The sequence below is a fragment of the Agelaius phoeniceus genome, chromosome 20 (assembly GCF_051311805.1).
Source record: "Agelaius phoeniceus isolate bAgePho1 chromosome 20, bAgePho1.hap1, whole genome shotgun sequence".
NCBI classification, from domain to species: Eukaryota; Metazoa; Chordata; class Aves; order Passeriformes; family Icteridae; genus Agelaius; species Agelaius phoeniceus.
The window spans coordinates 9,962,689-9,989,133 of NC_135284.1; the positions used below are offsets into that span (position 1 = coordinate 9,962,689).

At 48.0% G+C, this 26,445-nt stretch overlaps 1 protein-coding gene across 8 annotated transcripts in view; it reads left to right on the forward strand.

The window, feature by feature from the left end:
• Nucleotides 1-26,445, forward strand: part of AUTS2 (activator of transcription and developmental regulator AUTS2) — an 807,993-nt gene that overhangs the window by 720,467 nt on the left and 61,081 nt on the right. For 7 of the 8 annotated variants that reach the window (XM_077188843.1, XM_077188841.1, XM_077188846.1 and 4 more), the window contains one exon: nt 16,532-16,580. In XM_077188843.1, coding sequence (XP_077044958.1) covers nt 16,532-16,580 — 49 coding nt within the window. Of the gene's footprint in view, nt 1-12,458; nt 13,097-13,232; nt 13,263-16,531; nt 16,581-26,445 lie in introns of those variants that run through there. The other variant, XM_077188849.1, reaches the window with a different exon arrangement.

Consider the following 26,445-nt stretch of genomic DNA (forward strand, 5'->3'; position numbering starts at 1 on the left):
TTGATTTAAATCATGCCCCATCTCTGGCTGACCTGGCACTGCCTGTGGAACACTGGCCTGAGGCTGTCTTCTCATCCCACATCCCCTGAAACCACTTTCCTGTATTTCCAACAAATCTGTCTGGCTTCAGCCAAACCTTCTCTTCCATAGCTCTAGACTCACTGGAAGAATCCCAGTGAGGCTGTTTAAATCAGCCTGGGCACTGTTTGGTCAAGATCCCAATTTGCCAGAGAAAGTCTCCACCTGCAGACCTGGCTGAGGTTCTCCCTCTCCAGCCCAAGGGAGATCTCTGCTCTGCTGTTCACAGTAGCCACACTCAGCTGTGTTTGGCTTTCCCTGGTGCTGCAGATCAGGGGTCAAACCCTGCCCCAAATCTTGGGTTTGCAGATGTGCCACGTTCAAAGCCGTGAGGAGGGGGCCGGCCACACCACTTCTGTGAAAACCCACCCCTGCCAGCTCAGCTCCAGAAACGTGGCAACATGCAAATGATCTGCAGAAGGCTCAGCATTGCCTCTGCACGGCCTGCTGACATGATGAATCTCTTTTTGTTCCTGCTCTGAAGCCTCACATCATCTCCACGTCCTCCGGGGTCGCTACTGTGTGCAAGACAAGACCACGTTTTGTTCAGGCCCTGTGAAATGCAATTAGAAGCCCCTCCAGAGCCAGCAGGAGCTGAAGTTAAAAGGAGAGAGAGGGGAAGAAAGGGACCTCCCCGCTGGCCAGCAGTGTGCTGGCTTTGAAGTCCTGGGCCATCTTTTGTGTCCCCGCTCCGAGGGCCTTTAATCAGGACCTTTGCCTTGTCATTCGGGGGGGACAAACCCCACACAGTTGGTGGGGCTGTCCCTGTGTGTGCCAGGAAGAAAAGTCTTTGTCAGAAATTTCCACTGACCCAAGCACTTTGTTTCTTTGTCTCTCCCAGACGACGTTTGAACTAAAAAGAAGACCAAAACTCTTGTCTGTGCTAACAGTATTTTAATGGGGAGCCCCGGTGACTTCTCGGAGCCTCCCTGCCAGGCCCAAGGCGGAGAGCAGGCCTTTGGTCTGAAGGCCTCTTAAAATAAAACCAGCTCAGGCAGCTTTTTATAACCTTCTTCTCTGGCTGTGTCCTGGGTGATACAAAGAGGCTCACACCATAATATTGCAACGTGCTGCTAAGGAAAAATACTTCATTCTCATATTATGTAATGTTGTATAGACAGAACCTGGAATGGTGAACATCTTATTTCTTGTTGTTCGCACAGCAGCGAGTGACAGATCAGCTAAAACCCCCCAAATAAATGGCCATAACCCCAAGCATGAGGCTCATTCTATCAATCTGACAGGGCTGGAGGCACTAAGGTGGCCAGCCCGTGTCCCAGCCCCAGTGATGGACGGCACAGCCCCAGGGCAGCTGAGCTGCTGCAGCTGAGACAACACAGGGCTGAGTAGGAATGATCTATTCTCTGTTTGCTGTAGCACTTTACAGATGAACTAAATGCTCCACTGAAATGCTGAGAATGATACTAAAATTCAGGTTGCCAGTGTTTTACTCATGAAGAATCTATTTGAGCTACTTTTTAAAGAGATTTTTATGTATCTGTTGCAGTCTCACTTTTCTATTGAAATATGGACACCCGGACTCATAACTATGACTTTTATTCCTCAGGAAGAGGCATAAAATAGTACTCAGTGCTTTTTAAATGATATAAAATATTTCTAAAATAACTCTTCCTTCCCAGTTAAACATTATCTCCTTACCTATTTTCCCATTCGCTTTTTGATATGCTACAGCTTTTTTTCTACCTTAAATCAGTTCCACTTTAGAAAAAGTAAACTCCTGAAAAAGGAGGGGGAAATAAGAAAGTTTTATAGGAACAAATCGATTAATAACTAATGGTGATGATATCTGGCAGCCTTTCTTACAGGTGTGTGTGGAGAAGAACGTCACTGTATTATCAAAGCAGGTTAAAGTTTTATCACAGCTCTCGTGTATTTTATTAGATTCTCAGAGCACACCTCCTCCAGTAATGCCTGGAATAATCCAGGCTGATCCCATAGATCAGCTGATTAACTGAACCTCAGCAACAATAGCTCAGCTTTGGTATTTTTACTCTTTCAGCTTCCTCTTTGTGACCTCCCCATCATTCATTTGGATTTGTTTATTTTGTGTTTGTCCCTTCCTTCTTGTAAGGTTGAACACTGATTTTGAAAGCAAAGGCTTTCATCCCTGCAGATCCTGCAGGTGTTCCATCCCATGGATAGAGCATTACCTTAGAGCAGGAATAACCCTGCCTGCTCCTGCTAACACAGGAACAACAACACAGGGATATGTGCAACTGTAATTACACTGCTGAGACATTAATTACTGATAGAGAGACTCCCCAGTTCACCTGTGACTCAGCTCTACTGCCTTTCACCAGCTTACCTGTGTGTTTCTGGCTGGTTTTGCACTCTCAGTAACTGAGCCTTGCAAAGGCTCTGGCCCTCATCCAGCCAAATTTATACAATGGTGCTGAAGTCTGAATGCCAGAGCAGCCCCATTAGCTTCAAAAGAACCTATTTTTGTTAAAAGTTAAGCAGATATTTAAGTGCTTTGCTAGCTTAGGGTCAAAGTGTTCAGCACCTTGTTGGACTGTGTCTTACCTACCTCCTCATTAAAGATACATCAGACCAGTTGGCTTGTCTTTATCAAGCAGGGAGGTGCAGCCAATTGACTTTATGTGACAGCTAAAAGTGAAGGAGATCAAGGAAGCCTGAGAGACAAAGAAGTTAGGTTTTGTTAGAATCTTAAATTAAAGAAAAATAGTATTTGGCCAGCTGCTGAAAATTGTTTCTTACTGAAAATTGTGTCAGAAGGATTTTATTTTCCAAGGACTTTTGACCAGGATTTTTGGAGAGATTTGGATTTGTGGAGGTTGGACTGGGCAGAATTGACCTGCTTATTTTGTTGCTGCCTTTTTTGTTGTGAGTGTGGTGGCTTTGCTCAGAGCTTTGAGTGCAGACTCCTGCAACCCAAGGTGAGGATGCACAGAAGAATTGGGAACCTCGGTACGTCAGTGAGGCTCTTGCATCATTCTTACAAGGGATCAGAAACAGCAAAGTGCCTGGTGGGCTGAATACTGAGTGCAACTAGTATTGGGCAATTTACAGGAGATCAGCTCCATGGCCTGAGTCATCTCCAGTGATGGCCAGGGAGGGATTTTCTCCTTTAGCCACAGCATTAGCTTGATAGTTCTCACAATACAAATTATAAGGTCATTTGCATTTATATTCCTGCTAATGATTATAGGAAGAAATAATTTGTTTTCAGCACAACACTGTGCCTGTGCTTTCCCTGGTGCTGTAAGGTCAGCACCTGTGTGTGATGGGCCCGTGGGTTCCACAGCAGGAAGCTGTGAGGTCCTGGATGGGGTTCTGCTCTCACCAGAGGGGAAACAGTGAAGGAAACTGGGCAGCCTTCAGTTGTTGGCACTACCTGCACTGGCCTGGACTGATGTTCCTCCTCTGGGGAGTGGGAAGCAGCCATATCCTCTGTCTCCTGTTGATTGTCCTGCCTCTTGGGCTGCAGGGAGCCTCTTCTCCCCTCTGCCTGTGCTGTTCCCCCTGCCATGAGACCCCTGTCAAAGGTTTTTTCAAGCAGTGGAGTGAGTTGGTGCAGGGGAGCAGTGCCAACACCAGGATGATGGCCAAGGTGTGTTTCCTGAGAGGGGGAACAGAGATATCCTTCAGGTGATAATGGCCCCTGCTGCAGGAGCAGGGCTGGGGTCCCCCAAGGACAGCTGCATTTTGGGCTGATTTTAGGCAATTTTTCTCTTACTATCAGCAGCCCTTGTTGTGAAATGAGAAATCTCTCCTTCCCTTAGCCGGAGGTTTGCACAGGGAACTGCCCAGATTGTTCCCATCACTTTTCCCCAGAGGAGGTGACTTTTCCTTCCTATGCCTTCTTTTCTACATCCCGAAGCTGAGATGCAACCAGAAAATTCTTTTTTTTTAAATAAAAACCCAGCAGAAATCTAAACTGTGCAGGGCCAGGTTTACATTTTCCCTTCTAAGGCCCAGCAGCAGTAGATGGGTGTTTCTAGCAGCCCCAGCTATCAAAGTGTTCTGCAAGGAAATATCCCTGGTGTTAATTTCAGGCTCAATGAACTCCAGCATATATTTGTGATTTTCCCCGTTATGATGACATCAGGGTGGAAACACGAGGCTGGGGACTCGGTGACAGCAGGCAGCTTTCCTGCCACTGCTCATTTACTGCCTTTTTGAGAGCCAGATCCTAAACACTCGAGTATTAACATGATTTCAGCTCTTAAGTAAAACTAAAGAAGTCTTTTCATCTTCCCATTGAGTGACGAGCTCCTTAAGTAGATCACAAGCTTTCTGCTGCTTTGTCTGAGTGAGGAGAAAAACTTTAATTGTTCCCATCTTCTAGTGCAGGTATTGATTAATTAAATGTATTAGCAAAGATCTTGGCCTACTTTTTTGCACCATCAAACAAGTACTTAATGACTTATTACTATGAAAATGGCATTGCTTTAAAGCATTGCATTGGAGCCCCTTTGTACTTTGCTTTCATTTATTTTTCCTTTTTTTTTTTTTCTTATCCCATTATGAACAATAAAGTTTCTCCTGTTAATATAACACAGAGGAAGGGAAGGGAGGTGGAGAGGAGCTCTCAGCTGTGGGATCCCATCTGGACCAGGCTGGAGCTGTGGCATTGGGATGTCCCCAGGCAGGATGTGCTGCCAGCTGGGAAGGCTCTCTGCAAGTGCAGGCAGGTCAGGGAGCAAATGTTAGATGGTAAATCTGTATAATTTACTCTAATTTAGCATTTGGTGGGTAGAAATATGAATATGACTCACATGCTAAGAGGGAGAAGGCAGGTTTATGAGGAGCAGAACTAATAGGTCTGTGTGAGATAAAGAACACTGCCTCCCACCTCACTTAATCTCTTTCTTCCTTTGGGTCCCATTTGTTGAATCTCATTTATTTGCACTTTCATACCTAGCTGTAGGTCTGCCTCCTTCCATCTCACAGCCCTGTGCTCACCAATGTGAATCAGAGATCCCAGAATGGTTTGGGTGGGAAGGGACCTTAAATCCCATCCAGTACCACCCCTGCCATGGCAGGGACACCTCCCACTGTCCCAGGCTGCTCCAAGCCCTGTCCAGCCTGGCCTTGGGCACTGCCAGGGATCCAGGGGCAGCCCCAGCTGCTCTGGGCCATCCATTCAGCCCCTCACCACCTTCACAGGGAAGAATTTCTTCCTAATTTCCTGTCTAAACCTACCCTCTTCCAGTAAAGCATCCCCTTAACACATCCTACATCCTGCACAAAGGTTCTGGATTTTGCACACTGAATGGCAAATCCCCATCAATCTGCCCCAATTCACACTCACTGTCAGGGCTCCATAATGCCATCAGGTTTGAAATGCATCTTCTCCTATTCTATCCAGGAGTTCTTGGTAATCCTACCTTTTCCTGGTCTCCAAGTGCACTTGGAGTTGGTGTTGTTCAGCCTCTCCAGTTTACACCTTACCAGGCTGTGAGGTTGAACAAAATGCTTTCATTTGACAGCACTCTGAGCATGTCTACAAAGTTGTTAAGATCTGACACCAATTTGATGCTTTCAGTCTTGATGCTTTTATCCCACCTGTCTTTGCCTGTACCTGCCAACATGTGCCAGCCAGGCCAGCAACCAGAGCCAGGCAGGGCTTCATTGCAATGACAAAGCATTTCTTACTGCAAAAAATGTGTTATTGCAGAACACTTCATAAACTGGAAATTTGGAATGAAGGCTTACCATTTTATAGTACCAGCATTGGGAAGTCCCATGTCTATAACTAAAATATGTGCCATGGTGACAATAACACTTGGGTTTTATGCAATGCTGAAAGTTGAGGCGCAGAGAAATGAAATGAGAGCCCAACTGCCTTCAACACCAGGGGAAGCCTGAAAATACACCCACAGCTGGCTGCTGGTCCACAGCTGCTGGGCCACACTCATACCTGGAATAAAATGCATATTAGCAACATCTGCAGACAGGGAGGCTGAGGGCTGTGCTGCACAGGAGTGACCCGGGTCCCATGTTTGGGTGGGAGGAGTGGAGAAACACAGCTGAGTTGCTTAAAATAGCCAGAAAAGGACCCTTAGTCCTTTCTTGCCTTGTTCCCTTCACATTCACAAATGTTCATCTCTGTCTCTCCTTTTTTTCCATCCTTCCTAGGGGCGATGACTGACAGATTAATATATGTCTAGCTACGTGTCTTAGAAATCAAAAGGAAGGTGCTGTCAGAATCGCTTGTCAGAAAATGAGATTAGGCACACTTGTCATTTGCTGAGGATTGCAGTCTTTCAGAGATAAGGTTGCATTTAATGAGTGTAAAAAGCCTCCTTGTGAAAAAGGGGGTGGTGCAGGAGAGAGAGAATGATTATTTTTCTGGTGTCAGCTGAGTGCTTTATCATATAACTTGATAGCGTGGCACCCTGGCAGGCACTGATAATGGCTGCTGGGGCTATTGCACCTCTTCAGCTGCTCTGCAGCTTCAAAAGTGATGACTTGTTACCTGCTTTTAAACTCCTCTTGGATGTCGAAACCCACTATCCTGGGGGAAAGAAGCAAAAGCATGTACAGTGTGTTTTAAAGAAAGACCTGTGAAAACACACAGCATAAAGGGAACGTGCTAAATGTATAGCCACTTTCCCCAGCAAACTAGAAAGAATACTCAGCGGGTTTCGGTGAAATATGGAACTTGTCTGACAAGTGAAGGATAACTAATGAGAAACAGAGCTGTATCCCACTGAAACCAATTGTGTTTTGTTATGGAAAATATTTATCAAGCCGTTTTTTTTTTCATTTGTTGGTTCTCCTAACAGTGCCATAATAACTCCTCTTATGCATGTGATTCGGTTTCTCTCATATGCATCTCAGTTATTTAAATCTGCAGTGGGGTGGGTGTTTTTTGGTTATCAATTGGATATTATCATCTTGTACATGAATATTTTAGGTGAATGTTTCATTCATCAAAGTAATGGTCATTCTTTTGCCAAGTTAATGTCTTTGCATGGTTTAGAAGCTGGCTAAAGGTACAGATTTATTGTTCATAGTCTACTTTCTAAATATGAGCTGACAGTCAAAAATGGAATTTATCTGTTCAGCAGAAGAGCCCCTACATTAGCTATGTTTTTGCAACAGTATTTCTTGCCTTGGCACACCTCTTTGAAAATTATCCTTGGAAGAGGAGATTTCTGTCGTATATTCTTCTCATCAAATGAGATGTGATTTTCATTATTTTGCTTGAATGTTAGAAAATGAAAGAAATTACTTGATTGGTTTATGGTGCTGATTCAGCATTTTCTGGACTAAAAATGACCTGGACGACAGAATGGGATTACAGCACGCAATAATGGATGCTTTATTTGGTGATAAGAAAGTCTTTTCTTCTGACTGAGAAGAAGAGAATGAAAAATATTTCTCTTATTAGGTGATTCAGTACCCAGATATTGACAGACAAATTAATTTTAAATACTTCTTCAGTTGCAGAACGTGCTAGCAGGCAGAAATTAGGGGAGGATAATGGCCACAGCTTGAAAGTGGTGCATTTATGAAGTGCACAACAGAAGTGCTGGTGGATGGGGAAGAATTTATATTTTATCCTCTTACCCAGAGATAGGATCTTATGTTCCTGGTTAGACTGCAGGGTGGATAGCAGCTCAGAGCCCAGAGAGGTCTCCAGGAGCTACATCCAGCCAACCCATGCTCCCTGGTCTCTTTAGTAACTCGGAATTCAAACCCCAGGAAGGGTTTTAGAGGAAGAGATAAAATGCAGGCATTTTCTGATGGAAAAGTTACAGCCAGGATTCTCACTCCTCGTGGTGGTTGAAGGGAAGGAAAGATGGCTGTGGTGTTCATCTGAAGGATTGCACATTGTTTGGAGAAGCCTGGGGGAGAAATGGCTTCACACACGTAGGGCAGTTAGGATTTGTCTTTGGTTCAGTGCCTGGGTTCAGAAAATTATCCACCCTCCCCAGGTGTGCAAATCTGGGCTAAATTCTGTCCTCGGAAGCAGTGGAGACCACTTAGTATTTTATAGGGCCAAGCTGTAAGGATAGGGAAGAGAGAGCAGCCCTATTGTTCCCCGAGCCCCAGTTTTTATCTTTGTTTCCATTTGAAACCCTAATCATAAAACTGCCTGCAGAGCGGTTGCCTTGCTGTTCCTCTAAATGAGAATTCCAGCTTTTATGCTAATTCAGTTTCAGGTTTCTTTGAACCTGCAGTTTATGGGCCTCTGCTTAAAACTGCAATCTGTTCTGCATAAAAGAAAGGATTACAAAGGGGTTTAGTTTTGCAAATGCTGCAGAAAAATAAAAATAATAAAAAAGTTGCACTGTCATTAATATGTTCCTGCAGAAGTTTTCTGCTTTGTCAAATGAAAAGCATTACTTACACGGGGATTTACCCAGGATGGGTAAAAATCAGGATGTTCTACATGCAGAGCTCTGTTCCCTTGGAAGGGGACATTTGCTGATTGTTTTCCCCTCTCCCCAGTGCCCTGTCCCTGCTGGAGGGGACACTGAAGGAGCATCACTGTCATGTGATGTGTTGGTGCTCACCCTGGCTGCTCCCAGACACCCTCCAGATCCAGCAGAACCTGCTCTCACCACCAGTTCCTTTTCCTGGCATCTCTCATGACCTTTTCACAGCCACAGCAGCGGTGATGTTGCTGTTATTGAGGAGAACAGGTCCTCCTCCTGCAGCTCTCACACTGCTGGAGTTCAAGCACCTTCTGAGTGGGACATCATGCCGTGGCTTGCTGTTCACAGCCATAAAACTCTGCTGACAGCTCCATAAATTCTTTTCTTTGGGAAAGGATCCTGCATCTCTTATCCAGTAATTGGCAAAATCTTGTATATTTTCAAAGCATTATGGAGGGCTTTATAAGGCACCGTAATCACGCTCCAAAGTCAGATACCATGGTGTCTTCTGGGAAGGTTAGCAACTTAATGGAAACATAAATGTTTCCAGGCTTTGACAGAATACCAAAGAATTGGAATATCCACTTTTCATGTTGCCAGGAAAAAAGCTGCAGAACCTTCCAGGTGAGGTGAGTTTTGACATAAATAATTTAATCCAATATAATCTGCTGTAATTTCAATATTCGTTTGCTTCTTGTGCCAGAGATGGATAATTCTTCTTTGGAATTACTCTATGACTTGGAAACGAATGTCTGCTTCCCTGCCTGCTGTCTGGGCAGCTTTAGGTCATTTTAATAAAATACTTGGATCTGAAAACCTCTTCCAGAGAGTGAAAGATCTTGAAATTACTTTTGATCCAAGTTCAATGCACTTCATTTGGCTGTTGTTGTGGCAGAAACAAATGTCGACGCTGACAGAGACCACAGACAGATGAAAAAAATTCTGGCAAGGTCCCACATAGATAAGAGACAGAAGGTTTAAAAAACCTATCCAGGCATAACCTAAAGCACAGGAAAGTATTGTCAGGAGGGGGGGAAGCTTGATCCAAAGGCATTCAAATCACTGTGGGGAGGAGGGGTCCCTTTGATTTAATTTGGCTTTGAGTGAATTTCTGAACTCCAAATTTCTCATTCAGAATTGAGGAGGGGTCCCTTTGATTTAATTTGGCTTTGAGTGAATTTCTGAACTCCAAATTTCTCATTCAGAATTGAGGTGAGGTCCCATTGATTTAATTTGGCTTTGAGTAAATTTGTGAACTCCAAATTTCTCATTCAGAGTTGCACAATGTATTTTGTCCATGTGTAATTTTGTAGCAGGAAAACAGAGGTCCTCAATTTATCTCTAAGGTGCGAATAATGAACATAATGAGGCCAAGAGCCCTGCCAATAAACCCTCACAGCCCCAGGGAGATGAGCAGGTAAATGCATTTCTGATTCTGTGTATGCTGAGATTTCAGGTGTGGCATGTGGTTAACATTGGAAAAATCCAGTACAGACAAGCCTGTTATTTAATCCACGCTAAATGTATCAAATTAAAGTCTTGTGAGGAACCTGGGCTTTAATTAGATATGTTCTTACCATGCCAGGATGTGGAAAGTCTTGACCAAGGTGCTCATAGACTACATGAGCTGCCATGCCTTGGCTCTGTGCATTTAATTGCTCGTTCAGGTACAGCCTCACCTCGGTCCATGGAGTCCCCAAGTGCTGATTGTACAGAGAGCACTCTGCCAGCTTAATGCCTTTATCAATTTAATTTTGGTGGGGAGTGGAATCTGCACTCAAGCAACATCCATGGCCAATGGGCTGTGATGGCTTTTGGCCACTGCCCACTCTTGGTTCCAGAGACCAGACCTGAAGCCATTTCTGTTTTGTTTCTAAGAGGAGATGAAAACCACCTCTCTGATAGCACAGGATTATCTTTGCAGTATACATTTATTAGATGCAAATACATATTTATTACATGCAAAAACCTGTGAAGGTTTAACAGCCAAAATCCATGCTCAGTTACAGTATGGAAATGTGGGGATGACCTACTCAGCTGGACAGTCCTGGAGAACTCATTTCCATTGCCATACCAGGATTTGAGTTTGGCCACAATTCTTTAATTTTCCAGTGGAGACCATTTGTCCCAGTTTCACCAAAGCATTCCCACCCTGGATCAGCTGTGGCATGAAAGCTCTGTGGTGTCTGTGGCCATGCTCTGCCTCTGGAGCTGTGCTGGGTGTGCTCATCTCCTGTGAGGCATCATTGCTATTTGTACATCTTCCCACCCACTGTCCCAGCAGAAACCACCACAGTCAGTGGGACTGCACCTCAGATAAGAATCCTGGAGAGGCCACTGAAGGGGAAAACTTAAATGGATCCTTAAATGGATCATATGGTGATGGAATGAGGAACGAAGGGGAAATATTTCCATAAAATCCTGTAGTTCTACACGGGTAACTGGTAGGTGTTCTTTCTTAATTATGACACTGGTGCTTGTGTGGACAGTCAGATCCTGATTCCCCCTTGCTGGCACTGGTGTGGACAGTCAGATCCTGATTCCCCCTTGCTGGCACTGGTGTGGACAGTCAGATCCTGATTCCCCCTTGCTGGCACTGGTGTGGACAGTCAGATCCTGATTCCCCCTTGCTGGCACTGGTGTGGACAGTCAGATCCTGATTCCCCTTTCCTGGCACTGGTGTGGACAGTCAGATCCTGATTCCCCCTTTCCTGATTCCCCCTTGCTGGCACTGGTGTGGACAGCCAGATCCTGATTGCCCTTCCCCTCACATGCTGTGGGATTTGCTCAGGGCCACTGCAGCCCCTGCACCCTGTCACTGCTGGGGAGGGCTCAGAGCCACCTGGGTGCCCTGGGGCCAGGAGAAGGGCAGTCCCTCATCACCCCACGGCCCGAGCTGAGCTTGGAGCTGAGCCAGGACATACATGAATCTTTCCAAGCTGCTGTTGGATTTTGGGCACATAACTATAATCCTGGCTCAGGTGAGGCTGAGCAGGCACACACAGCTCTTGCTCTGCACTCATTTTCTGGCTGGTATAGGTAGTTCCCATCCTTTCCTTAGGAGAATCACCTCCTCCAGGCTCAGCTCTGCCACAGGAGTTGGAGTGAATAGGACTTGTCAACCTTGTTTCTGAGGATTTAGCTCAAATTCAAGTGGAACCCACGGGAGTTTAATTCCATTAGCACTCCTAGCCTGGTATGGGATTGAAACCCATTTCCAGGTTTGAAATCTTGAAAACACTCCCTGGGCATGGTCTTGCAAGCCCGTAAATCCCCTCTTAGCACCTATCTCTTTCCCAGGAAACATCTCACCGTATGCAGCTACTGTGCCAATGTGCATAACTGCCTCTCATCTTCCCAGGAAACATCATTTGGCTCCGAGTGCTGTGCTTCAGTGAATAATCATTTATATCATCACGTATCTGTGCGTTTATTTTCGCGGTGGCCATTACTAATGGTGTGCTGCACTTAAGGAAAACCTGCAGCGAGCGGGAAATCCACTGCCCGTTGACAATAATGTTCAGTGCTGGAAGTAGTCAGGCGAGTCTCTGCACGGGGGGCTCAGAGAGAAGGCAAAGCTCAGCGAGCAGCCGGGGTCCCCAGCAGGGCACCCTGCCTGCAGCTGGGCACACTGGCTTTTCCCGCTTTAAAGAAAAAAGAAAAAGAAAATTAAATTTCCGTTAAACAAAAAAATTGCTAAATGCAACACGATGTTTTCGACCGTGTTTTCATCCCGCGGAGCTCTAGAGAGCGATGTTCGTGTGTAGCTATCGCGACCGATGCTCGTGTGCGTGTGCCGCCATCCCGGGGCAGGGGGAACTGTCCGGCTCCGCGGTTGCCTCGCACGGCGCGGAGGAGCCGCTGCCGGAGGCTCCGCGCAGCTCCGCAGGCTGCTCGGGGCCGGCCGCTGGCGGAGGGAGCGCGGCTCCCGCGGAGCCTCCCCCGCCCGGCCGGGCCGCCCCCGCCGCGGGGACCCCGGCGGAGCGCGGGGCGGGGCCGGCGGAGGGCGGAGCCGGCGGGCGGCGGCGGCGGCGGCTCCGGGAGCGCCGCGCAGTGCGGAGCGGAGCCGGGCGGGAGAGGGGTCCGGCCGGCGCTTGCAGCCGGGCCGGGCGGAGCGGAGCGGAGCGGAGCGGCCGCCCCGCGGGGATTACAGGCTTGCGAGGCTGTTTCGGCGGGGCCGGAGGAGCCGGGGCCGGGCCGCTGCCTCTCCCCCATGGAATTCACCTGAGCGCGGCCGCGACGGGAGGGACGGCGCCCGGCGGGAGCCCGCTTTGGCTCGGGAGAGGACGGGCATGACTTTTTAACCAAAACAAAAACAATCAGCCCCCCAAACGCCCCGGCAAACAGCGGAAGAGAACCCAAAAAGCCGCCCGAAGGAAGGGACGCGCAGCCGCCGGCGCTGGAGCCGCGGAGGGAGGGAGGAGGCGCCGCGGCCGCACCGCCCCGCACCGCCCCGCACCCGGAGGTGCCGCCGCTGTCCCCGGCCGCCGCCGCCGCACATGGTTTTCTTTGTCCTGCTGCCGCTTCTGTAGCGCCCGCTCCGCGCCCGCCGCGCTCCCTGCACGCCGCGCTCCGCTCGCTCCTGCCGGGAACCATCTTGCGGGAGCGGGGAAGGGGTCGGCGGCCCGGGAAGGATGCCCGCCCGGCGGCCCGCGCGGCCGGCCCGCCGAGTCGGTTCCCCGCGGAGGATTAGTTGGGGTTTGGCCGCGGGACGCTGAGAGCCGCGCTGGATCGGAGTTGCCGCACACGCCCGTCCCTCCCGCACCGCCATGAGCCGCGGGCCGGCCGCCCCGCGGAGTCCCCGGACAGCAGGTAACCACGGCGCGGGGCTCGCTGCGGCTCCTGCGGCGGGAGGGAGCGGCCGCCGCGCCCGGGCAGCCCGGGACGGGCCGGGGCGGCGGGGCCGCGCTGGCTCCGCGGGCAGGTGCGGGGCCGGTGCAAGTGCCGCGGCGGGGCCGGGCCGGGCCGTGCCAGCAGTGAGTCAGGCTGCGCTGTCTGGACAGGAAATATTTTAGTCATTCATCCCCTCGAACGGCAGCGCATTCCTTGCTGAGGGAAAAATACTCTTTGGGTCATTTTTTTTCTGTGTGGTTTGTTGGGGTTTTTTTCCTTTAAGCCCAGGGGTTGCTGACTTGTTTCATTTCGCGGTGAAAAGGATTAAGCTGCGCTTGGTAACAAGGGGATTTGTAAGGGAAAACGGCCCAAGTGCGAGGAAGGGAACTGCGTGTCAGCAGCTCCGGCTCTGTGCAGGAGGAACCGAGGGGGCTCCTCGGGCAGAGCACCTCGGATAACCCGGTGCTGTCCCCAAATGTCACGGTGCCAGCAGACAGTGCTCATCAGCTGCTCAAGTGAGAGCGGGGAAGATCGGGATAAAGGGGAGCGAAGGAAGAGTTGTTGGTGGAAGGGAAGGGAGAGCCGAGCTCCTCTCCTCCGCTGGAGCATCCAGGTTCGGCCCCATCGTGCACATAAAGGCACTTTGTTGTCTGCGCCGATCCCTGTCAGTACGGAGCGGGCTTTAGTCAGCACTGCACAGGCACCGAATTGCATCCTGCTGGGGTAGCGCTGAGTTGTTGCGGGTTTTTGAATCAGTTGGGTTTTTTGTTCCTTTAGTGTTGTTGCGTGATGTGACTGCCTAGCTGTGGAAAAATAATAGTTGCATGGACATTGATACGCTGCGTGTCTGCTGGCGGAGATTGTGTTCGCCTCTGTATCACCGGTACATCACCCTAATTGCTATTTTGTATTTAAAACCCAATTTTTGTGTAAGGAAACAGGCAGGCCAAGTTCATCTCACCGCTCCAGCCAGCGTTTGGGTTATTTTCTCGGTACCTCAGTGTGGTTAATTCAAGTTGCTCTTCCATTCAGTTGTGTGTGGTCAGTAATGCAAAATGAGCTTCACTCTTGGACGAGCTTTGTCTTTGTAAAATAATTCCTTTTTTAGATGCATGTTACGTGGATAATCATCTGCCAGGTTGCTCCGGAGCAGTCCTTGGTCAGGCTGCGTTCTGTTCGAGGTGTGCCCCTTCCAGGTGGCACAGCCCTGTTTGTGGCTGGGGTGTGCGACAGCACAGGAAAAGATTGCACCTGAAAAACCATGGCTTGAAAACAATCTCTTGGTTTACGCTTGGCATTAAAGCAAACTTCCTAAAAAAGATGTTTTCCTCTTTGTAGTGCTTGGGAAAATCAAGCGAATAGGAAACGTGGAGCTTCCCTGTGCTGTTCGGTTTTGAAACAGTAAAATAAAGTAATAGCTGAAACTGTAAGAAGTTTGTTTGGATTTTAAAATTGGATTTTCTTTCTAAAAAGAAGGACTGGTTCAGAGAGTTTTGACTTCAGAGAAAAGCTGCATTTGAGAAGACAACAGCTGAAATTCACTGGGAAAGATTATTTTTAAGCAGGCTGATTGGCAAGGGTAGGAAAGCATTGAGCTTCATGTTGGAGTAACATTGGGCTGCTCTTTAAAGCACATGGCCCTCTTGATCTCTTCAATTTGTGCATTATTCACATATTTTCATTAATTTAGAGAAAGTCGTCACTGCATAATAAATCCATCATTGGGTAATAAATCCAGTGTTTACAAGCTATTTAGTTGAGGCGAAATTGCACCAGCTTGGCTTTCAAATAAGCCAGCAGTAATCTTGTAAAATTTGTCTAGAAGTCTGAAAAAGAATACAGCTATTTTTAATAATTAATCATAGAAATCTTGTCTGTCACTAACTTGAGGGCAAACAAATTTTTTCAGTGTATTCCTACACTGTGATGCACGGTCTGAGCCATGTCTCACTCATTTATCGGGAGTTTCGCATCCAAGTTTTTAGTGCAGTCAAGATAGCGAACATATTTGTTGATTGTCTGGTGATTTTTATCTGGTTTTGAATTGAGAAATTCCTTCCCTTTAACAAAAAACCCCCACAGTTCGCTTTCCAGTGTTTTCAATTACTGTTCCTGAATCCAGCAAGAAAACACTTTCTAGGGAAAAATTAAAATCTTTCTTAAGTGTTACATTTTAACCCTGTTTGCAGTGTTCTGCTCCTGGGCACGTTTTCCCTGTGTTTTCCAAGAGCAGCCTGGTTCTCAGCGGGGCTGGCTTTGGAATTGAGCAGCTCTGTGCTTTTTTGGGTGCTTTTTGTGGGAGAAGTTTGAGCTGTAGCTGCCTCTGTGTGTTTTGTGTGTGTGTGTGCCCAAACACAGCAGCAGAAACTGAGTGTTTGGTGCTTTTGGGCTCGGGGTGTTTGCAAAATGAACATTTTCAGTGTTCCTTCCCTGCCCGGTTTTGTGCCGTTGGAATTTCTGAAAGGGGGAGATCAATGGTTTTGTGTGAAACTGAAATAAAGCTTTTTAAATGGGTAGAGAGCTGAGCTGGCACCCTGGCATAGAAACAGCAGGAATAGACAAGCTACTAACACAGTATTAAGGGGAAAAACCTCCCTGGATAAAGGTGGCTTGATGAAAAAGAAAAGGTTTATTAGTTTACACAGCGAGGTGTCAAGAAGCAGTTATACTGGGGAAGGCAAAGCTGACGTGGAAATATTCACTGATCCTGACACTGTCTTTATTTTTCAAAGAGTTTACAGCAGCAATTTATGAAATTACTAACCTAAGTTATCAACGCTCCTTTGAAGGTGGTAAAAATCAAATGTTCACACAGCAGGGATCCCAAAAATACTTTAAAAATTAATTAAGAATACTGCAGTTCTGGAAATTCCTGAGACTGGGCTGTCTGGTTCGAAATCGTGACTCTTCTGCATCGCAGAATCAATGTCGGAATGTATTGGATAATGGCAGTACAAAGATACACTGTCTGTGCAGCTAATGTTGAAGAAAAACCCCATTTCTTTATGAAATAGAATCTTTCCGAAGAAATATCTGCACTGCAGGGCGGCGAAGCACAGCCAAACAGCACCACCTCATGGACAGGGCCTCGGAGCCGCCGCTTCCAGCGCCCCTGGTTTTGTCTCCTGATTTGTTTCCCTAAAATATACACACCTCAGCCTGTGCATAAATACCCCGTGCCTTGGAAATCTATCACTGCTAGAAAATGTAACTTCTTTTTTTTTTCTTCTTTTTTATTGGTCTTTCAGGCATCTGATGCCAGCTCTGAGAAACTGTTCAACGCTGTCACAAATAAAGGTAAGGCTGCAATTCACATCCCAAACAGATTTATTTTCCTTTTTTCCCCACACGTTTCTTTTCATGGCAATTTCAATGGGAGATGAAATGTAACTTGTCTTGCAGAAATGTCGCAATCAGCTTGTTAGTGCTTTTTATGTTTCTCTGGGTTTCAGACGTGTTCTGTATGCTTGGTAATTGCTTTGCTTAATATAAAATATAGGCTTTAAATAATGCATTGCCTGCCAGGTCAGAATTAATTTAAATAACAATATTAGGGAATAGTTTATTTTACAAATGGCTTTAATTTAAGCTCATTTAAATAACTGTAAGAGTTTTCAAAATGTTTTAACTTGATTGTTACTCATCAGCTCCATGATAGACGTGGAATTATGAATAGCCAATTTGCACTGCTGACAGTAATAACCAGCCAACGTTTAGTATTCACAGGATAATAGTCATAAACCATGGCTTACTGTGCTGTGTGCTTTCTGTAGAGTTAATAAATGATAGAGAGGGCCACATTTAAATATTCAGTATCCCATTAATTTCTTCCAAACAGCAATCCAAAGACAGAGCTGCTAATGATATAACAGCACATTAAGGGAAAGCTTGCCCTAAATCAGCGCCCGTGAGCTGCCGTGTGGAGCTGGGCCCTTGTTAGAAAGCTTTGGGGATCCTTTCCATGTAATTCTCCTTTTTGGTCTGGTTGGTGTTTTTGCAAGGAGGGTGGAGGGAGCAGCTCCAGGCACGAGTTGCACAAACAAGCAAAATTCAAAGCCTTGAAAACGTGGCTGGTTTTTACCCCAGTGTCCGGCTTTTCTCCGGCAGCACATGGGAAGTGCCTGGAGCAGGGTGAGCTTCTGGCTGTAAACCTGGCTTTAATCTGTTGGGGTTTGGAACACTCTTGGCCTTACAAGAGGCAGATTTGACTCGTTTGAGATTCAGGTGTGTTCTGTTGGCCGGGTGTGGGTTTGCTCAGTGTTTGCCCTGTGTGCTTCTCCCCGTGTTTGGTTTGTTACTCCAGTGAGTCATTCCAGTGTTTCTCTGTGCTTTTCAATTCCACAAAGCTGGGATGGTTTAACTGGGGACAAAATGTGACCCCGTTACCTTTGGGATTCCCATGCTGATCCGCTGCTGCTTCTGAAGGCTTCTGCTGCATATTGAATTACACCTGGATTTAATTGCATTATGGATCCATAGTCCTGTTTTTCATGTATTAGCATCCTCTGGAAGCACAGTCTGGATTATTTCTGTGGTCTAACCAGGTTATCTCAGTTGGCAAGCTGATTTATCCTTTGTGATTAATGGCATTTACAGGTTCCCCAGGCCCCTCCGGAGGCTGAGAATAGGTGGCACAGCCATTAGAAGGGAAGAGCTTCGTGTCTGGAGTGACCCCAGGCCCCCAAACTACATGTGACTGCATCTTTATTTTGCTAATTTGCTGTAAAAAGCTTTGGCATTTGAGCAGCCCTTTCTTGGGGCTGGGCCAGGGCAGGAGAAGCCGGGTGAATCCACATTCCTGGCGCAGGCCTGTAACCAGGGTGAGGGGCTCCTCTCCTCCCCGGGAGGTGACTGATGAAGAGTAGGCCCCTCTTCCTCTTCCTTTGGTTTTCTTTTTTGACTCAAACACATTTCCCACATTCTTATTGCTGTTTACTTATGGAGCTTGATTCGTGGCATCCCTTTGGATGTGAATACCCATGCTTGACAGGGAGCCTTTTCTTCTGAGGTACTTTTCTTTGGTGATTTAGTTCCCTTGAAAGGATTAGGGTTTCTTTGTGTAGCCTAAAATCAACATGGGCTTTTCGAAGCTTTGCTTGGGAAACCGTACACAAATAAGCTTTTTAGTTGATGGTAGATTATTCCTCGGCCCCTTATTTCCATCAAAATGGCATCTTTCTTTTCTCCTCCTGAGTTTCCCCTTAAAGCCATATGCTAATTCCTGTTGGTAACATGAATGACAAGGGAGGAATCAATGCAAATCCAGGTGCGGCCAAACTAGGCTGGCTGGTATTTTTTTTTTTTTTTCCCCCTTACCCTCTTTTTTTTTTTCTCTTTTCCACTGGGAGAAAGAGATTAAGGGGAAAGAGAACGGAAAAAGCATAGGGGACAGTTTTGTCAAAGGGATTAGCATTCAGACTACAAAATATCAGGAAAAGAAGCTCAGAAAAGCTCCCCTGTTTGGAGATAATGTCAGTAATTGCTGGCAGGCAGGTGCTGGGCTCTCTGCCGGGGCTGGGGGGGCTGTTCCTGCTCTGAGTACAGCCCAGGGGAGCTCTGAGTGCCCGGGGGCTGTCAGTTTGATAAATTCCGAGTTCAAGTTCCCTCTCCTCAGCTCAGGCTGTTGGCTTCCAAGCCAGCTCTTCCCCACTGTGTTGTCCACGGCTGCTTTTGCCAAAAGCAATAAAAGTCACTCGTAAGAAAGGTCAGATTTGCATTGGGTAAATCATGATGAAACCTGCCAGGCTGGGAGAGCTGGGCAGGCTGACAGCCTCCAGCCCTCTGTGTCCATGGCCTCTCCTCTTGGGTGTCCCACAGCCACCCATGTCTCACACACTGCTTGGGTTTTTCTTGCCTTTTAAATTTTTTTTTTAGTATTATTCCTAACTGGAGTAGCAGAAATTACAGAAGTAATGTATTTACAGAGCAAGTACAAATCCTGAAGCATTTTACATCTCATATACACATTTTGTCCCCTTTCTGTCATTTTGTTGTGGACTTCAAGGCTTAAGATGTGCTCAGGCTCAGGGAGTGATGGATTAGTGTGGATGTGTAATGTGGAACAGTCCCTTCCTCAGAAACACTAAGAATTTAAAAAATCCAGAGCCAAGTGAAATCCCCTCCAACCCTCTCTAGAAGAGCTGGTAAAACCCCTTGAGGAGAAGTTTCTCAGCTCCCATTTAGGCCTTGCTGTCCTTGGAGCTGAATGGAAAGGTGCATCACTGAATCTAGAAGGGTCCTGTGAGCTGTGGGCGGCAGCCAGTGGATGTTGGGGTCCCTCAGGGCTGTGGGGTCACCCCTGTCACCTCCGTGCTGCCACCACCCCCAGAGGTGTGCAGCAGGGCTGGCAATTTGGGAGGGATGGAGCTTAGTCCCCAGAGCAGGAGTTCCTGAAGGAGAGGTCCCTGTTTGTGGATCAGAGCCCTGCATCCCTTGTCTCTGGCAGGAACACCCTGTATAAATTACCCAGGGGATGGCTCCCTTGGGGACCCAGTGGCTGTGCTGGGAGGGGAGCACCCAGGGGTCTGAGCCTTGGTGATGCTTGACAAAGGAGCTGTCAGTGCCTGAATAAATGAGCTGGGGAAGAGCTGGCAGAGGAGAGCATCCCCCACCTGCAGCTCCTGCTGTCCCTCCCTCACTCCCTGTGGGATGGCCCTTCCCATCAGGATTGCTGCTTGTACTCTGTGTGTCACTGAAGGAGCAGAGCTGCCCCACACCCTCTGAGAGTTTCACCTCAACACCATTAATCCCTGCCAAAGTACAGGGTTTGTTCATGAATTTTTGTAACATGACTTCTCAGTGTAATTAAATTCCATTATCTCTCAATAATTTAAATACACACATCTGAAGCTGCAGAGCAGGCAGCTCTTACTACGACTGTGTGGTTCATTTATGTTAACTCCCTCCTACATACCCTTGGAAAACAGCTTTTCCTGAAGGGAGAAATGAGTCCCAGACATGGGACTCAGAGTGGTGAAGTTTTCATTTGTGCTGTATATTGAAGTTTGCCTTTGATCAGAAGCACAATTGGGCTGTTAGAGCTTTTTATGTTCAAATTGTTTACAGGATGCTCATGTAAACTTTATGAATCCTTCTGCTGCGTGGCACCACCAGCTGTCAGGGAAATATTTATACTCTCAGCTGGAGGTAGATCAAGGCATCTGGGTTAGGAGGCTGCACTGGTGGCTGAAACACCAGTCAGATCAAGCCCTGGATCTTTAGGTGCTTCTACAGCAATATCCTGCCCTAAAAAAAACCCAGGCATGTTGTTGTTTCTCCCCTTGGCTTCTGTGGTGAAGCATTTCTTGAGGATCCTCTACAACATCTGTTTCTGTAAACAAGCAGGGAGCTGAAGCTGGCAATTCCTTCCCTGCTGATCCCTTCACAGGAGATCCTTGGCTGTGGAGAGGTGCTCTCACCTGTGAATAAACCATCCCCACGCGGATAAACCATCCCCACGTGAATAAACCTGAATAAACCGTCCCCACGCGAATAAACCAGCCGTCCCCACGCGAATAAACCAGCCGTCCCCACGCGAATAAACCAGCCGTCCCCACGCGAATAAACCAGCCGTCCCCACGCGGATAAACCATCCCCACGCGGATAAACCATCCCCACGCGGATAAACCATCCCCACACGGATAAACCATCCCCACGCGAATAAACCATCCCCACGCGGATAAACCATCCCCACGCGAATAAACCATCCCCACGGCTTCTCAGGGTGGGTGTAAGTGGATCCAGCACTCTGCAGGCAGCACATGTGCAGTGTTAATGTGGTCAGTGTGCCAGAGGGGCTGCCTGGGGCTGCCCCCCTCCTTTCCAGGGCCTGGAGGAATCCACAGAACATCCTCACTCACTTTTGGGGTGTATTCTCAGCCTCATGTGCAGTTTTTGGGATGGCTGTTCACTGAAATGCCTCTTCCTCCCCTGCTTTTGGAGCTCTGGAGCAGCCCCAGCACTGCAGGGAACTGGCCCCAGGCCAGCAAACCTCAGGGACTGCTGAATCATCCCTGGTTTTGTGGCAGTTGTGATGTGACCCCACAAGTGGCATCTCCTCCCCTTTCTGGTGGAGGCTTCCCTGGTGGCTTTGAGTCACTGCTTTGCTGGTGTTTTGTGGGTTTCAAATGCCTTTTCAGTATTTTCCATGTCTCATTAGGGAGAGGCTGGAAAAAGCTGTGGGTTTGGAGAGCCTGGGTTTAGGGTACCCCTGAGTTAGATGAGAAGAGCTGCTGGGTCACTTCACTCTTGACTTGTGACTGAAGCAGAGATAAAGGTCAGTAAATGCCTTGCAGTGGTGCTTTGTTCTGCTGCACAATGAGCAAGGCAGCTGTTCCTGTGCCAGGGAGGCTTCATCTGAGTAAGGAATTGGTTCATAACATCCCTTATGGCTGCACCTCCTCAGCACAAACCACCCCTCTCCAGTCCTATGCCTTCCATGGCCTCTCCTTCTCCATGGGCTGCTGGTTTTTTGGCTGGACTCTGGCTGCCAGCTGAGCTGGGAGGTGCTGGAGCTGTGGGATCCCAGTGCTGGGAGATGCTGGATCTATGGGGTGCCAGTGCTGTTCTGTAGCTGCAGGAAAAGGTCACTGGATAATGGGATGTGCCCAGAGGGGCAGGTGAAAGTCTGAGGTAGCCTCTTCCAAACTTTCAGATTTTTAAGTTGCTAAATTTACAAGACGGGAGCCTGTCAAGGCTTCACAGGTAACCTGTATGTCAGTAATTCAAAACAAAAGCAGAAAGCAGCCAGCATGAGACCAGCACCTGAAGGCATTGGCTTTTCCTGACCAAAGCAGCAGAGGGAGGAGTTGCAGGTGTTGTTCTGGGCATCCCTGCCCCCTTGGGCTGGTATCAGGTACCCTTTGTGGTCAGTTAGTGATCACATGCACCAAGAGTTCATTTAAGGCTGTGGGTTTTTGCAAAGTCAAGCTATTCCAGGCTAGGGAGCAAAATGGCAATATTTGCCAACACAATTGTATCTAATATGGAGGGAGTATTTGTTTTGTAGATTAGCCTGTATTTGATTTTCTCAAAAAAGGCATCAGTGTTGGGCTGTAAAATTGTGCTAATTGGCTCAAAAGAAGGTGGAAAAATTCTGGGGATAGGAGTGTTTGGTGACAGAGATCCTGCCTTGCCATACCTGGGGCTGTGGGGTCCGGGCTGGAGGCTGCTGTGGGTTTTGGTGAATGGAGCATCCTGCAGACCTCCCCTCTCTGGCCTGCTGTTAGTCTCTCCCTTGTAATAAAATGTTATTTTCTCTGAAAATGTATGTTTATTTAACTAGGTCTCTTTTTGCTTCACAATCTGGATTCCATTCAGTCAGTTACCACTCCAATTAACTAACAATTATTTAACATTAACAGTAATTACAGACGCCAGTTAAGCGCCTACAGATGTCAACTGTTAGCTTTGTACCTAATCACTCAATGAAATGGAGAAAGTTCAACAAACATCAATTAGCCAAGCAATTAGTATGAGGTAGGAAAGAGCATGTTATCGTGTGTGAGCTGATTCAATTTATTTTATTTTGTCAGTAAAACACACACAGGCAGACAAGCAGCAATAAGTTGCTGAGATTAGATAAAGCTGTATTGTTTTGCTGCTTATACAAGATTTTTTTCCCCCCTCCTGTTCTCTTCCTTACATAGCTTCACTGTGCTTTGCCAGGCATTTGTTATCTTATCAAATGCATTTCATTTCCATTGGAAAAGCAGAGCAATGGCACAGCAGAGGGGTTTCCATCAGGTGTCACCTGAGCAGAGCCACTCCTGCTCAGCCTGGCAGGGGGCTTAACCCAGGCTTAACCCAGGAGTTAGGCCAAGGACACCACACAGTGGATCTGTGGCTGTACGTGAGCTCCTTCACTGGGTTTGTCATTTAGTGTTGGTTCTGGTTCCACATCCCCTTGCTTGGGTTGTGAGGGGACCACAGGGCGTTCCCAAAATGTGCCACTGTCACCCCCAGCCCTCCAGGGGAGCAGTGCTGCCTCCAGCAGCACCATGGAACACTCTGGGGGATTGTGTGCCCTGCCTGGCTCGAACATAAAATGAAAAAAAAAAAAAAAAGAGGGAATGGGGCATAAATTAAGTGAAGTGGTTCATTCCCAGCCACCAACCAAGTTGCAGCACCAGCCTCTCTTCTAAAATGGTTTGAAGTCAGGAGAGCTGTGCAGAACCTGCTCAGGCCGTGCCTCTGGGGTGCTCTGGCTCTGGGGTGCTCAGGATGTGACTCTGAGGTGCCCAGGCTGTGGCTCTGGGGTGCTGAGGCTATGGCTGTGGGGCGCTCATGCTCTGGAGTGCTCAGGCTGTGGGGTGCTCAGGGTGTGCCTGTGGGGTGCTCAGGCTGTGGCTCTGGGGTGCTCAGGCTGTGGTTATGGGGTTCCCAGGCTGTATCTGTGGGGTGCTCAGGCTCTGGGGTGCTCAGCCTGTGGTTATGGGGTGCTCAGGGTGTGCCTATGGGGTGCTCAGCCTGTGGTTATGGGGTGCTCAGGCTGTATCTGTGGGGTGCTCAGGCTGTGGTTATGGGGTGCTCTGGCTCTGGGGTGCTCAGGCTGTGTCTATGGGTACCCAGACTGCCCAGGCTTCCCAAACACCCAGCTGTGCCACCCCAGGTCACCTCCCGAGCCCTTCTCCCATAGGATCTGGTGCCTCCTCACTTGGCACACTGACACAGCCTGAGCAAGGGCTGTTAGACAGCCACTGTAGTTTAAAAAAGAAAAAGCACCCCAGAATATCCCACATCCTACAGGCTTGACACTCTGGATGTCAGTAGGAGTTTGGCAGGGACATCTACAGGAATTGTGGGTGGTTTTTTTTTTTCTTTTTGTTTTTTGTTGGTTTTTTTTAATAAAGTCTTAAAAGGTGCTTAAAACCAAAGCAAAAAGGCTTTTTTTTTTTTCTTCCAGTTCTCAACTGTCCCCCAAACAAGAATGCCTTTTGTCTTCAGGAAGGTTGGACAGGGTTTGGAGCAGCCAGGTCTGGTGGAAATGTCCCTGTCCACAGCAGGGCTGGAATGAGATGAGCACTTTAGGGTCCCTTCCAGCCCAAACCATTCCAGGATTAATCACCACCCTGATATATTTTAAATGTTTCCCCACACAAAATGATCCCACAAAGTCAGATGTTATTTTATCATGCAGACTGCCCACAAAAGCCCATGCAGTTCTATGAATTAGTCCTTGTTTTCCAAAGTGTGGGAACAGGAGTGGAGAACCACAGGCAGATCTCACTATTGCTTTCCAAAATCTCAGCTCTTTTTCCTAGAAAAACACAGAATCTGAACATGGGAAGGAACTCTTCAGTGTATGACCTGAGTGCAATAATATTTGTCTGAGTAGGCAGAAAAACTGAAATCAGCCTTCCCAGTGGGAGCTGCCACGTTCCTTGTGGTGGCAAAGAAGACTCTGTGAAGGATGACACTTCAGTCTGGTAAATGTTCAGCTTTCTCAGGGCTCAGCACAGATTATCCAAAGGAAAAGGCAGGGCCTGGCTATGAAGGGGTGCTTTGAGTCTCAAGAGATGGAGGAGGTTGTGACAGAGTATTTCTGGGCTCAGGGCAGGATAAAAAGGCTCTGATTTTTCCTGGTTTAGGCTCAGCTCAGTCTGGTGCTTCCTTGCTCACTGCTTTCAAACACTCAGCATTTACCTGAGTGCTCTTCTGGATGAGAGTCACAGGAATAAATCCTGGGACACCCTGGGGACTCAGCACCCCAGGATCACTGAGATTTCCTTTTTTCTTATCCCTACTGGATGCGGGTGAATGAGGGGGCTCAAGCTCCTTTTGCTGTCCCTGTCCCCAGCAGGTCCCATTCTCTTCCCCCCTGGTTGCTGAGCTGGGCAGTGTGAGTGGAGAGATTGCTCACCAGAACCCCAACCACAGAAAGGAACTAAAATAAAAGTAGGGTCATTTTGCAGCTGAGTTGCTCAAGTTGAAGATGGGGTGGGAGGAGGCAGAGCCTGGGCAGGGCAGAGGGGCTGCCCCCACCAAGGTGCTGAAGGATCAGACAGGGCTTCAGCTGCCATCTGCACTTGTCCTGGTGTGTGTGTCCAAGGCATTCAGTTATTCAGGGGAACAGGAGCTGTTTCCAAGCTGGATGTGACTGACTGAGAGAAGCCTCAAGTGTGTCTTGCACAGTGTTCAAGTGGTTTAAAGAAGCCAATGTCAATGTATACTTAGAAAGTGGCAAACAGAGGAGCAGATAAACTGAGTGAAGTGCTCTCTAGAGCAGTTAATGGCCTTGGCTTACACGTGCTGGGAGAGTGAGGTGGAGCTGGGAGGGGGCTCCTTCTGTAATTATCATGGAATTGTACAGTCCCAGAATGGGTTGGGGTTGGAGGGGACTTTAAAGCCCATCCAGTGCCACCCCTGCCATGGCAGGGACACCTCCCACTGTCCCAGGTGCTCCAAGCCCTGTCCAGCCTGGCCTTGGGCACTGCCAGGGATGCAGGGGCAGCCCCAGCTGCTCTGGGCACCCTGTGCCAGGGCCTGCCCACCCTCACAGGGAGGAATTTCTAAGCCAAAAATGTTGTTCCCAAGAAACCCTTTTCTTTTCTTTTCTTTTCTTTTGGAGCTGAAGACCTCAGCTTTTGCTAAGGCTGCTCAGGAGGGAGTTCACAAGCCCCACACCCCAGCAGAGCTGGAGTCTTTGCTAATGCATCAGGATTCCCCTGGCACTTGAAATCCTGGCTCAAGGCACACTCACAGCTGGCCCTGAGCTCTCCAGAGCCACCTGATTTATTCCAATCTCCTGTTCACAGTCAGAGGAGCTCCCCAAACCTCCTGTTCCCCCTCACCTGTAGTGATTCAGAAGTCATGCATGGCATGGGCCAACCCACCTTCTCCCCCAGCCCCCTTGGGAACCTTCCCTGGGTCACTTTGTACTCTGAGGTCCTTCATGGGGCTTCACAAACATTGAGGGTCTGGAGAGCTGGGCCCACCTGGGCCATCCCAGGCCTTGGTGAGGGAGATGGGGAAGAACCTGGGAAGAGGGATGAGGTGAAAGTGCTGCTGAGCTCCCCCAGCCATTTGCTGTACTTTCCAAATACTTCAGGTTAGTGGGTACTTTTGGAAATTAGAGGCAAAGGAATTTGAGTGGCTGGTAAGAGAAAACAGCTGCTGCAGAGCAAGCTGGGTCCTAAGGAAAAATGACTCCATGGAAATGGGT